Source organism: Chamaea fasciata, unplaced genomic scaffold (assembly GCF_029207755.1).
Source record: "Chamaea fasciata isolate MVZ Bird 193981 ecotype frontalis unplaced genomic scaffold, bChaFas1.0.hap1 SCAF_9, whole genome shotgun sequence".
Taxonomy (NCBI): Eukaryota; Metazoa; Chordata; class Aves; order Passeriformes; family Sylviidae; genus Chamaea; species Chamaea fasciata.
In genome coordinates, this window is record NW_027094094.1 from 19,857,189 (window position 1) to 19,871,143 (window position 13,955).

The 13,955-nt window shown below is 47.7% G+C and overlaps 1 protein-coding gene across 7 annotated transcripts in view; it reads right to left on the bottom strand.

Annotated features, from left to right (window-relative positions):
- Positions 1–1,343: 1,343 nt before the first annotated feature.
- PDLIM1 (PDZ and LIM domain 1) overlaps positions 1,344–13,955 on the bottom strand; it is a 44,034-nt gene continuing 31,422 nt past the window's right edge. The window contains exons 4-9 of one of the 7 annotated variants that reach the window (XM_066191355.1): positions 12,760–12,821; positions 10,406–10,741; positions 6,529–6,683; positions 4,654–4,685; positions 3,555–3,672; positions 1,804–1,892 (exon numbers count right to left, since the gene is read on the bottom strand). In XM_066191355.1, the coding sequence (XP_066047452.1) occupies positions 1,891–1,892; positions 3,555–3,672; positions 4,654–4,685; positions 6,529–6,683; positions 10,406–10,741; positions 12,760–12,821 (705 nt within the window). In that variant the 3' untranslated portion in view covers positions 1,804–1,890. The other 6 variants (XM_066191353.1, XR_010722286.1, XM_066191354.1 and 3 more) reach the window with 6 other exon arrangements.

Sequence of the window (13,955 nt, forward strand, 5' to 3'; positions counted from 1 at the left end):
CCTCCACTTTTCACCTTGAAAAAGAGCTGTGTTACTATCTGGAGTTTGTGCAGGTGTGTGCTGACATGTACCAGCGGCCCAGAGAAGCCAGGCTTTTCCTAGGGATGGTCTAAAGTTTGCTGGTTGAGCTATGGCAGCCTCGCTTGCCTCTGCCCATAGGAGCATGAGAGAATGAACTAAATTTACAGGGTTGGTGAATTAGTCCCCTACCCAACTTACCCCAAAGCTGCACAGTGTATCTAAACAGCAGGAAGCTTATAGCCTTGGAGTCAGGCCAGTTTTACCTCAGATGAAGACTGGGTTTGGGGTTGTGGTTTGAGTTTGGCTGGTTGGGTTTTTTTTTTTTTTTTTTTTTTTTTGGTGTTTTTTTTTTTTTTTTTTAAAAAAACAATGCAGCTGTGCTGTGGTGTGATTCATTGTGAAGGAGCGTAAACACTGCAGTACAGCACTCCTGCACACAGACAGGACTTTCCAGGGCAGGGACATGACCCTGTCTGTAGCTGTTGCAGATGCACCCACTAACTCCAGGGGGCCCGTGCCCGCCACAGAGGGCCCGTATGCAGCTACAAATCCACCCTGCTGATTTCAACCACCAGCAATTTGTTTTAAAGGAGAGATGACATGTCTTAGAAACCATTTATTTTTACATGATTAAGAACAGCCAGCATCTCATTTAGAGGCATAAGAGAAATAACCTCTGCAGGCCTCCCCTGTGCTCTACACGGGTGGAGGTTCTGTCCCTCAGGCACCATCAGCCCTTTGTCCAGGGCACAAGGGGCATGTGCCCCCCTCCCCACATCAGCCCCCAAAGGCACCTTTCAGCAGCTGTGCGCAGCAGCAGCAGTAGGAGCAGGGTGATGCCTTGGGCAGCCCCATGGTCCCCCCCAGGGGGAGCCTGAACAGGGACTGTGGCCACTCAAACCTTCCCCTCTTTGCTCTTGGATTCCCTGGTTTCCAGAAGGCATCATGGGATCATTGTTGCCCCCAGTCACAAACTGAGCTCCATGAGAAAAAAGGGGCATCTGTGGTGATGCAGCAGCAGGAAACAGTGATGTGCCCGGTTCCATCTTCATGAAGCAGTGCTCAACACAGAGGAGGCAGCTCTGGGCTGCCTTGCACCAGGCACAGGCCACCAGTCTGCTCCGAGGCTTGGCCGTGCCCACCTGCCCCTTGCTGGCTGCCAGCAGGCAGCTGCTCACAGCTCAGCCGGCAGCAAGACCAGGCTGACTCAGCTTTGTAAATCCCTCCCCAGGATAAACAGCCATGCACTGGGCACCTCTTCTGCTGCCCAGGGAACCACAATCTAGCCACAAGGAAACCAGCAGAAAGCAGACACTTCTGCCTTGTGGATTCATCGCATTTATTGAAGGCAAACAGATGGCAAATAACTAGAACACAGAAAAAATGTAATCTGACTTCGTAATCTGACTTTGGCCTCTGATTTTCCTGTGTGCTTGACAGCACAATGAAGGGAAAAAAAAGCAATTCTGTTTATTAAAAAAAAAGTGAAAGAGGATGAAAAGAATGTTGAACAATTAGTGACATCTTATGTGAACAGAGGGAGGATTAATAATGACAAGGAAATTCAAAGCCATGCCTAGCATTCCTTACTGCAAACAAGATTCTGCAGGGGGTAGGGATAATGCTCTCCAAGGAAAATCAGCAGAGGATAAATCAGCCACGCTGGCTTTGTGAGCAACACGGTTTACTATGGGAAGACGGTGACCACCTCGTAGCCCTCCGGGGGAATCACCCGCTCCCGCGCGTGCTTCTCGCAGTAGATTTGGTCTTCCACAAAGAAGTGTCCCTTCTGCTTGAGGTTGGTGCCGCAGTCGCTGCACACGTAGCACTCGGGGTGACGCTGCTTGTCCCGGATCTTCACAAACATCCCTCTGGGGAGGAACCAGCACTCCTCAGTGCCCATCACTGTCTCCTTCCTCCCCAGCAACCTCCCACCCAACCCAGACCCAAACAACTCCCGAAGGTGAACAATTTTCTTCTGCTCCTGACAAGTCAAAGTGTAGGCTCTGCCTCTGGTCAGGCAGATGTTAACAGCACTTCTAGAAGCCCAACATGTGCTGGCATGGCAAGTCTCCTCCAGAAAGTGTTTCCCAGCATTGACCTGTGTATGTTACACAGGGACGGTCCTATCACCTGTGCTGGCAAGAATTACTGTGATGGCATCTTTAGCTGGTGGTACAGACAACACAACAGCATTCAAATGCCCAGGATCAAATGGCAGGCAGTAGCTTGACCATATGAGGAAGCAAAATCCAGGTACAAGCCAACTGGACGGCAAAACAAATGCAGAAATGCAGGGATGAAGGCTGCATAGCCAGCACTGCCCTTTGCTAGTGACTGACAGGTGGGAGAAGCAGAGACCAGATCCTGGTTTTCATCTCAGACATGGCTTCTGGGGAGCTGCAGTGAACAGATCCAGCCAAATGTGGGCAAGTTCTTACTAGAAGACTTCTCAGCTTAACCCAACAGATGACTAGGAAAACTACACAGCAATTTGTTAACTACCATCAGCCCCAACACAACAATTTTCCAGTATTATTTTGTTCCAGCAGCCATCTCTATTTTCTGTAATTCATTAGTTTTGAGTGCTATTCAAGGCCTTGTGCTTTCTCTCCAGACCTACCCAGCTGGTTGAATAATTACAGGGTTTGTCTCTGATTCATATTTTACAGGGTATGGATTGCCTCTATAATGAATTTGCTGGTTTAAATGCTCCAGGCATGCCAGGACCGTGCAATCACAGTGTAGTGGGTCTCAGCAACAATCTGACAGCCTGTGGCAGGCAGCATCTGAAAAATCAGAATTCTTCCATGACAATGCAGGTTTGGCTACCAGTATTTGACTGCTGTGTAACCAACTGTTAAGGGGGCTTCAGGGAAGAATTTGAGGGTGAAAAACAGAGCAACTTGAAGACACGGGTTTTCAATGCTGGGTCCCCCACGCAGTCACACTTAAGATACAGCAGCTCTGTATCAAACCCAAACCCCAAGTCTGCTGGAGTCAGACTTTACCTATGTAAACACACACACACACACACAAAAAAAAAAAAAAAAAAAAAAAAAAGTGTGCACAGACACAGTAGAGGTGAGGTCCTACAGGAGAGTGGGGAGCAGAATGCAGCTCTGCAGTCCCCACTGCCTCTGACCACCAAGGCAAGTCTCCATGCCATGCCTGGGAGCACCAAGACAGAAAATGCATTAAAAATACGGGCCCTGAATGGAAAAGTCGTTTTGTTTCCAAATGCTGTAAACAGATTTCAGGTAAGCAAAACACTACAGCAACAACTGCCTCAAGGCCTGACTCACAGGGACTTGCTCTGGTTCCCACTGATACAGATCTGTAGATGGAAACCCAACTCCTGCCTCACTGCAGGGAACTACAAAGTTAGTGTTACTAAAGCTGGTGAGAATAACTGTGCCTTGAGTCTCCTGGATACACGGGGTGTGGGTAAGGGAAGTTGTTTGGTGCAGTACCTCAGCCCCTGGCACAGGCATGGGCTGCTCCCCTGCAGCCCCAGGGACAGGCTTACTTACACAATGCCAGATCCGCACTTGTCGCACATGGGCAGCTTCTGGGCATTCCCAATTGATGAGGCCACCTTTGTGGTCGGGGCTTTGACGCTCCTAAATCCAGATGGTTTGGTAGGGTCTCCTGGGGGTGGAAGGAGAGTGCTTCAGAGCATGTGAGATGCGTGGCTTGAGGCTGTTCCTCCCAAGCAGATGCTCTGCTGGGGGCATGATATCCTTTAACCCCAGCTCTGAGGCAGGGATTCATGCATGGAAAGTGAGCAGGGATTTAGGGATGTGTGGGGAGGAAGGAGAGGAGGGACACAGCTGAACCTTGCCCTGGAAATGTGAGGGCTTGAGAGATGGTGGGCAGTCAGATGAGAGTATTTTCTCATCTTAAAAGCCCATCCGACTTCAGCTGATGTGTCTCACATGCACAGATGCACAAAGCAAAGCAAAGCCCCAGCCCTGGCAGCACTGGAGTCTGCCTGATGTGTCCTGATCACACAGGGTCAAGCTGATTCCCAGACTTGAGCTCAGGAAGAGGTGGGTGTTCCGGCAGGCTTGGCTTGTCAAAGCCTTTTTCCAGTCTGCAGTCTGTTTTACAGTGGAGCTGGTTCCCCAAAAGACTCCTGGAAGATTTGGTTAGCAAACTCCCTCTTGCAGGGCCCTGGGACACTGGGGATAACCTTGCACTCCCCTGCTGTTGCATAGCATGCTCCAGGTATCTCCCTATTGCAACATCTCTGGGGCAGGGAATTCCTGCAGGTTCTTTGCAGGAGACCTTGTGCTGACCTGGATGCCTAAACCAGCAGTGGATCCTAGATGTGGGATACGAGGCAAGCCTTTAAATATCTGCAGGGAAAAAGGAGCCTTTTATAAAATGACACCAATGATGGGACTAATCTTATCTAGATGACTTTTCCACGGGGTTCTACACCAGTTAACAAGGGAAGGAGGCTGCTGAGACTCCCACGATACTTCACCAGAAACACCTTGGACAGTGAGGGACACTGATGAAACTTTTCTGACCAGTGTCAAACCAAAAGCACACTTACAATGGGCATTCCCAGTGCAAAGGGTGGAAACAGACACACCCTGGTGACCAGCAATGTCAGGGACTCACCACAGCCCAGGGCAGCATCAGTTGTAGAAGAGCTGAAGGAAAAAGAGGGGAAGGGCCTAGCTCAGCTGTGGGGCAGGTGATGCTGCACTGGTTTGCCTTGAGGTCAGCCTTCAGCTCAGAGGTTTGCACCCAGCTCTGTGCAGATGCTGGTTCAGAGGTGCAAGGTCCCTAACCCTCCAAACATAGCAAGAGCCCCCTGCCCTTCAAGAGCTGCTGCAAATGACCCTCACTGGGAAGCAAGCAGCAGCAATCAGGTTTTCAGACTCTTCCCTATCACTTCTGTTGACTGCCTTTGCCTTAACCAGCACTTTGCTCTCATCAGCAATATCGACAACACATTTTTAAATCTCTCCTATTCACCCAACCACAGGAAACACAGCACGCTCCATGCAGTGGAACACTCTCCACTTTTGAGTACAGGGTCAGGTCTTAAAAGACCGGAAGACCAGCTGTGGTGCTTCCAAACACCCACACTTGCCGCTGTGCCCGGCCCAGGCTCTCAGCTGGTGTAAGTCAGCACAGCCCACACAGTCAGCCATGCCCCAAGGGCCTTGTCCCAGCTGGGGTTTCACAAGCCATGGCCTGGGGCCAGGCTGGGAGAAGGCGCCTTCCAATGTGCCATTTATCACACGGAACCATCTGACTCAGCAGCGTGTGTTTGATGCTGGCCGAGCAGCGCAGCACGGCAGGCTGGGCCATGGGGCATTATCAGCTCACTGTGGAATAATGCCAGAGCCTATCCCAGCCCTTGATAGGGCAGGCAAACCTTGTGCCAGAGAATCCCAACAATGCTGCAAATCTTCAAAGAAAGATAAAACAGAGAGGCTTTTGCTTCTTATCTTCCTCACCACTACTAAGCAGAGGGGAGGACCTTGGCTTGGGAGAAGTCCAGTCTACTCCTTCCATGCAGGAGCTGAACCCTGAGGGCATCTGCAAACACTCAATATTTAGAAGATTCTTTCAGGTAGTATTTTAACAGCATATTAAAGACTCCATGATCCTGGTTTCTTTCTTCCTATTGTTTCCTTATTTCCTTCATTTTGCTGTTTCCCTACAGATCCCTCAGACCGACCAGCACTTGGCTGATCTGTTTCTCTTCGTGGTGAATATATCAGCACCAGGCTTTTTTTGGATTAAACTGAATGTACCACTGCCAAGCTAGTAACACAAAAGACTGGCCTAAGGACAAAAAAAAGGCCATTCTTAGAATTCTTTTCCCATTCATTTGTTTATTTTATTTTATTAAAGAGGAGAAGAGAGCACAATTTAGCCCCCAAATAAGTTAATTGGCTTTTTTATCTTAAACTCTAGCTCTGAATTGTACAAGTCCAGATGTCAGATCAAGAATGCCAAGAAGAGCGAATTTTTCAGAGGTTAAAAGCTGTGAACTGTTCACTCTAACCCAGCTTCTATATTTTTACATTCAGCTGCAGAGGGGGATACTTTTTCCTGTGTAGGAGCATGGAGTTCAGAAGCACCAGGACTCACTGAAGAGCACTATCTTGTGATACTATCCTAAGTCTTGGTGTTTAATCGGTGAATACGATCTTAAAGGGGGCAATACTTTAAAAACTGTAGGAGGTTTTGTAACTTTAAAAATTCCTTCTTGACAACTAAACATTGCAAGGGTTTATTTCTAGAGTGCTCACTCAATAATTAAGCAGTGATAGGCCCATAGATACTGAAACTAATCAATGAGAGAATATGAAGGAATCAAATTAGTGACAGGGTCTGTACGTTTCTGTAGAAGCCGCCTACACATGCTACCTTGAACAATCAACAGCTAAATAGAAAATAAAGTTTTAAATCCTACTCAGCTCAAAGAACAGCAGAGGGGAAGAGCACACTCAGATCAGGTGTGCAGTAAGTACTTACCTTTCTCCTCTGACTCCAAGATCTCTTGCAATACAAGAAATGAAGCAGACTGTCTGGGTGGCTCATTTGACTCTTGATTCTCCTGCAGCATCTTGTAAACCTCAGACTGTTTGTCTATGGCAATGTTGCCTGGGGTCTGGTTATGTTGATCTAAACTGAGGAAGGAACAAGAATCCTCTTGTTAAACAGATGAAAACTAAAGCCAGTCCCACTAGCAAAACTTTCACGATGCATCATATGACTGAAGAATGAACGTGCAAAACACAGGGACAGCAGGAGGCCGCGAACACAGGGGTGCAGGATGTGCTCTGGATGGGACTGGCACACTGGGCTGTCCTGCTGCCAGCAGCTGCTCACCGACTGCCCCTGGCCAGGGTTCTCCCTGCTTCACAATTACCATACACTCCAGCGACTACAACTTTCTGCCCAGGAAATCAGAGCTCTGTTAATAGGAAAATAAAGAATTCTTGTGCTGGGATGGGAATCCCACACGGTAGCTGTGCCATCCACACGTGTTCCTTGCATGCATAAACTACCTTACACTGCTACCTTACACCACTGTGAATCTCAAACTAAGTAAAGTTTATTCCATTAAAAAACAAATCTTTGCAAATACCCTATGAATTGCTTGTAAATGTCACCTTCGCAAAGTAACAGCTGTAGGATCTAACTACAAGATTCTCTGAAGGGCAGTAATTTAGTCTGGTTTTCAAGTGTGTTACTATTTCTATTTTCCAGGTGGAGGCTCTGCGCCACAACCGATTTACAGTATTTGACTAAGGTTAATGAGCAGGTCAAGGGCAGAGATTTCTGCCCTAAGGCTAAGCCCTCAGTGCAGCTGCCCTGAGGTGCTGCTGCTATCCCTCATATCATGAGGGACTTGCATCCTTGACTTAGAGCCCAAGGTGCTTCAGGGGCAGTTTTTCATAGCGCAGGGTCATGGAAAAGGTGCTCATTGTGCAACTCAAAGGGTCTTTGGGGATAAAAAGAGAGTCTGGAGGCAGTACCTAGGATATTCTCCATATGGAGTGCGTAGAGGATAGGCTTACACTGCAGGAGGATATTTAGAATATCCCTTGTGAAAAGCTTTCCAACATGTCTATTGACACTGAAATACCAGAGGGGATTCTTGTGGACAGATGGGTAACCTCCAAACTGAAGAATTTGAAAATAGTCTGGACAAATATACAGCGGGAATTATTTAAATCAGTGGTTTAAATTGCCAAATGCTGGATCAAGGGATGGACTAAAGGATACAGGGAGTTCCTACCTGCCTTGTGTTCTGCAGCTGCAGTAAAACATTTACAATAAAATGAAATAGCTGATAAATCTTCTCTGCTATCTCAATTCTAAAATGTAGTCTTATAAATGTAAATGGTCTACTCAGTTTCACCATTCTTGCACTCTGTGATTGCATGAAAAGTACATAAACATCCTGAGGTTCAGACTAAATTGCAGAGGGAAATCTTTTTCTTGAGGAGGAAACTGCATACTTTCCATGCCAATGACCGATTGAGTCATCTGGGAGTTACTCTACATAATAAACTCTTCAAGCATCAGAAGTAAAATCATCACATGAGTTATAAAATGCTATTTCCATAAAAAGAATTTCATAAAATGTTTCCATCTTTAGCAATTTTCAGTGGAGCAGGAAGCACATTAGACATTGCAAACAGCTGAACCTTTGAAACCTGAATCTCAGTTACTGAAGCTTCTTACCCAAAATAAAATAATTACGTGCCTTCTATTAGATAGATGTCCCATGCTCCACATAACATTCATGGCATGTAAACTCATATACTCCCACTGTTCTATCCACCCATAAAAAATTATGCAAGAAGCCTTTCATTGCAGTTTGCATACTAAGAATGTTGCAATAACATGCATCCAAAAAGCAGAGGCTAAATCATCTCAAAAAGCATTAAACAAAGCCATCCCATTTCAACCATGCATTGTGGCACTGTGAAACATACAGATCAGCTCTCCCAGGTAAGCACCCTATATGTCCACTTGCATATACAAGATGTCCAAAAGGCTAAAAACATCAAACCCAGATTTGCACCAGCAGAGTAAAACACCTCAAACTGTCAGGGTAGAAAGCTATGATGCTTAAATTAAAAAAAAAAAAAAAAAAAAAAAAAAAAAAAAAAAAAAAAAAAAAAAAAAAAAGAAATCTCCAAAAAGCATGTGTATCTTTTGAAAGGACAAGGCCACAGGCACAGAAATTGTACCTGCAAGATACTGAGTCTCTGTAAGCCAGCTGATTTTGGCACCTCCTGTTACACAGGTACTTTATCTGCTGCAATCACCAGCAACTTGGTGTCGTTTTCCACGCACATGAGTTCCCTCATGCAGAAACTTTGTAGCTCTTCTTCAAACAAGACCAACAACATTTATAGGATCTTAGACTTACACAACCATTACTGGATCTTACTGCAGCTACCACAGACAACTTGCAATGCTGACTGACTAATACTGGATCACTGAGCCTTAAATACTGGCAAAGAAGATAGTGATAACAAACCATGAAGACACAGCCTTGCACAGAATCTTCAAAAAGCAGAGCTTATTTTTTTACTAATGATATTTTACTATTTTATGCCAGCCTATTTTGCAAAGCTTACAAGGTTGTCAAGGCTATAGGAGAAGCCCCAGTCCTTGGAGCACTCCCTATTGCCACTAAACAATTGCTGATGTCTGGGGCTCCTTTGTGAGCACTGTCAGCTCTCTAGGCTAGCACAGAGAGCTGGCAGTGTGACTACTTCTGGTGTGCATGGTACTGACTACAAGCCAGAGCACTGACTTACAGCAAGTAACTGCACTGAGTAACAAGGCAGGAGTAAATCCTCAGCATCCCACTATCTCTTGGCTCCTGGCACATGGCAAAGCTTGGCTGTGTGGGTCCAGGGGTGAGGACACCAGCTTTTCTGCTCTGAAGTACGTGGTTCCCAGAAGGGAACTGTGAGCAGTCCTTTTCTGCCCCACGGAAGCCCTGGGACTGACCACTGTCCTGGGCCACATGTCACACAGCTGCAAGCTGCTTGGTCACATAGCAGAAGGCTCACAATTCATCCTTGACTGGATTCCTCCTGCAAGACAGATACATGCGCTTTCTGTTTCACCTGTCCTGACACTGAAGTCCTCCCTGTAAAACCCAGAGGGGCTGTCACTTAGACGCACAGGCGTCCCACAAAGTCCCACAAAGAAGACATCAAACAGCACCCAGGCCTTGTGATGCTGAGGCTCACCACAGGTCCTGCACACCTCGGAGCATGCTGAGCATCCTCCAAGCCTTTGGGCAAAGTCAGCCTGTACTGCAGCAACCTCTGCAGACAAGCAGGCGGGGCTGGGAATACAGACTGTCCCTCCACGTGCCTGGTGCCTGCCAGGCTGCTCCAAACGCCTGAGTGTTGCCAGGCAAGGATTGAGAGCATGGGTACCTGCTTCAGCCTGAAATGAAACATGCTCAGCACATCCCCATGGCCAATGAAACAAAAGAATGAAGACTGGCAGCACCAGGAAAAATAACAGCTTTCAGGATAAAGCACTCTCCTACCCTCAGCAAACCCATCTTGCCGCAGGTGGCTTCTCCAGAAAAGCCACCAGCTGCTGGCAGGTCCCCACGTGTGGGTGTGCAGGGGACAATGGACATACTGACATACTAAAAACATGTTTTGGTGTTTCCCAAGGTGTTGGGCACAGACACAAGGCAGAGAAAGCTCCTGTGAAGAGTCATGCACTAAGGGTGAAATGTAAATGCTGTTTTCTTGTGACTGGACAATGCCATGAACCACAGACGGGAACGAGGAACTCGCGGACACCAAAATGCAGACGAGCATATGTGCTGAGCTGGCTGTAGAGGCCGTGGGCAGGTTACCTGGGGAAATCAGGGCTAACAGAAGAGATCTGCCCCAGCAGGGTGTCCATGATGTTGCTCTGCGAATAGAGCTGCAGGGGAGAATTGAACTGCACGTGCAGCACTTTGAGTCCCGGCACCTCCACTTCCACAGGGCTGTTGGGGCAGACCTGGGCCACGTGCTTCAGCTGCTCAGGCCCCACTAGGACCTGGCTGGGGCTGGAGGAGGTGCTGTGCCTGCGCCGCAGCTCGGAGCTCTGCAGAGGGTCATACACGGGGGCCATGGGAGCCTGCATCGCACCCACCGGCCACGGGCCGCTGCCAGCCCGCGCACCCACATGGACAGCAGGAGGTGGGCTTGTTCAAGGTTTGTTTGGGGTTTACATTGCCAAATTGAGGGGAAAATGCAGAGGAGGAAGAAAGGAAAGAAGAAAAAAATTAATGAAGGACAAAGCCAAATACTTCAAGCCATCAAGCAGGTGCAGAACACTGTCTGAAGGACACACCACTGAATACACAACTTTTCAGGCTTCTGGCTAATGCTGTGCCTCTGGTCTCACACTCCAGGTGTGTCCACATAAAAACTAAAAAGCAAGCACTCCACTGATAAGCAAACGCATGGGTTGTAAAAGCAATGAGGAAGTGGCAGCAGGGCTTTCGTTACACACTAACTCCCTGTGCACACACTTGTGGTCCCACTGTCCAGACAAGGAATGCCACCTTCACTGCTGCTCTTCTCAAAGCTAGCCTTGGCATCCTACTGAGGAGTAATCTCACCTCCCATCCCAAACCATATGTGCTCAGCAGTGGGGCTTCTCTGTCCCCACCTGCTTTGTGACATCAAATCCAGTGGAGATATTTCCTTTTATTTCTACATGTACTACAGCCCTGCACTTACACCACACACCCTCTAAGGATGAAGCATGGACTAGGTCTCCGGTCACATCACCATGTGCACTGGCAAGATCAAGTGCTGGGTTCAGGTAGCCTGTGTATCTGCAGGGTGCAGGATGGGGACGCAGATAAATGTTAGGTAAGCCCAGAGCAAAGTCAGGCATGTACCAAATAACTCAGCAAAACAGACGGGCAGGAATTTAAAGGCAGCTGGAAGGGCATGTGAAGGGAGAACCTAGACATCTTGTGCTTTTGCGCTGGGGAGACTACGGTGGATTTTTAACGGCAGGCTGAGGTCCCTAGCTCTCAATGAAAACCAGCAGTAGTTCATTTGCTTTTGATGACTCTGTAAACAAAAGCACATTAGCATCAAAGCCTCATCCACAGTTTTCTCAGCATTCCTTTGCAACTTGCTGTGTTTCAGCAAGGAAAAGATGAAAGAGATGCCATGTATCCAAGATGGAGAAGGGCTGGCAATGGATGTTCCTGCTAGGAGGAGTACAGTGAGCCACAGCCCTAGAAGGAACCCATCTATTTGCTGATCCCTGAAAGAGAAAGGGATCAGCTACAATTTTCCAGCCAAATCTACCTGGCTTCCAGGAAGCACTCTCACATGGAGGGGATGCCAGGCTAGACCACAGGTGGTATCTCCCTGCCAGACAGTCCCATCAGGTTAATGCAAAGTCAGATTTTCCTTGTCCTTGCTCTGCCTTTGCCCAGCCCCTGACTGAGGCTGCTGAGTCTACCAGAAGCAAATGAAGAACAATCTGTCACCTCATCTGCCAGCTGCAGCACTGTAACTGCCTACAAGGCCCATGCTGCAGACTGGGCTGCCAACACAAGGAGCTGGTTTCACTCACAGGCAAGTTGTCAGGCTTGTGTTAAACTACAATCAGGTCTTTGTACCCTGCAACAGCAGAGGCTGAAGTTACTTTTGCCTCCCCATTCTGAAGTCAGAAATTTAATCAAGTATTACCAAAAGCACTGGTCTTCCAGCTTTTATTATAAAAATAGCCATAGCTTTCTAAGCAGTTTGATATTGCTATGCAGAGGCTTAAAGCAATTAAGCAACCTGACCATCAAAGCTAGAAAACTTTCAGATAGCTCCTGGTTTATTACTTCCAACGAAAAAAAAAAAGGGAAAATCTAGGATAAAACAATGTCTTTGGTGAGGCTCAGTTGCAAACACAAAAATGAACAGGCCATGTAAGGCTGGGACCCCTTCCAATCTCATACATAAAACCCCTCACACAGGAATGAATGTTTCAGCTACTTTTTAAAACTCCTGTGAAAAGCAAAGTTTGACAATAAAATGCAGAAATATCCAAACTGAGGCAGAGCCTGTATATGGATCCCAGGCCAGCTGGGAACAGGGAAGGGTGTGCTTCCTGCACTAGCTGGTGCCTTTCCTGCCCAGCACTGCAGTGAAGCCGGCACAAAACACCAACTTTAGGAAGCGCTTGTAACAAGCTATCAGGCACCTGTTCAGACCAGCGGGCTGGTATGTCATGCTGAACGCACGCGGAAACTGCGTCGGTCTCTGCTAAAGAAACACAACAGCATTAATGTCATATCTGCACCTCATGAAACATTCCCCACTCCTCCTGTCCCTGGGAACAACATCCACGCTTGTGCCTCTTCTACTTCTACTGTCCTGAAAGAGAGCTTTTCTTGCTTTAACAAACTGGTACCTTGGCAGTGAACTCGTGTTTCCTGAAGCCTTTCCCTGGGGGGCCAGGGAGGGAGGGAGAGGAGGTGAGGAAGGTACTTACGGCTTGCTAGGCTCCAGAGCCCCAGGTGATGTTTTTGTCTCCACCGCACTGTTGAAGGTCTGGATGTTCTCTGAGGAGTAGAGGCCTGCTGGGCTGTTGTACTGAGCAGTGATCACCCTGGGGGCAGAAGCTGTGGCGGCAGTGAAGGGCACTGCACTCCGATTGTGTGCACTTCCTATGTGCCTTATTTCCTGCGTGCAAAGGAGCAGAGGCAACAATCAGAGGTGCTCAGGCATGCAGGTGGATGTGACAGGGCAGCCCCACAGCCACTCCAGTGGTGGCCTTCATGTGTGGTCTCAGCTAAGGAGCAGGTCGCCACAGCCACCAAAGCAAGTGAGCATCCTCCACATGGCATGAGGGCCCATCCTGGATAGCTTCAGGATGACCTTCAGGACATACTGGGAACATAAGGGCTCAGAAACAGCCATTAGCTCAAGGCACCACACACCTGGGAGCTCCTGCAATCCTACAGTAAGCTACGGGACCAACCTTCTCATGCAAGACTACAGACTCTAAGCACTCCTTGCAATTCCTGAAAGCATGGTTGATTTCTATGGAAAAGTGAAGATGAGGGGCAGAAAGAGAAGCACTTCTCAACGACATCTGACAGATTGACTTCCTTTAGATAAGACAACCCAAAAAGAAGGGATTTGTCATTACTTCAAGTGTTCTGGAGCATCTCTGCTCCTTTAGCTAAGACCAGGGCTCACAGCTGTCTTTGATGAACAACTTTGGAATTTCTGGACAACAAAGGTGTGAAGATGACCATTGTTAATACAAAAAATTGTCCACAGGGAGTGACAGCTAACTTTCAGCAACTTCTTCAGTGTTGGAAGCATAAAATATCACCCAGATGTTCTGGGTGTGCTGCAAACTGGAGGCTTCCAGCAGTAGTAGTGTATACT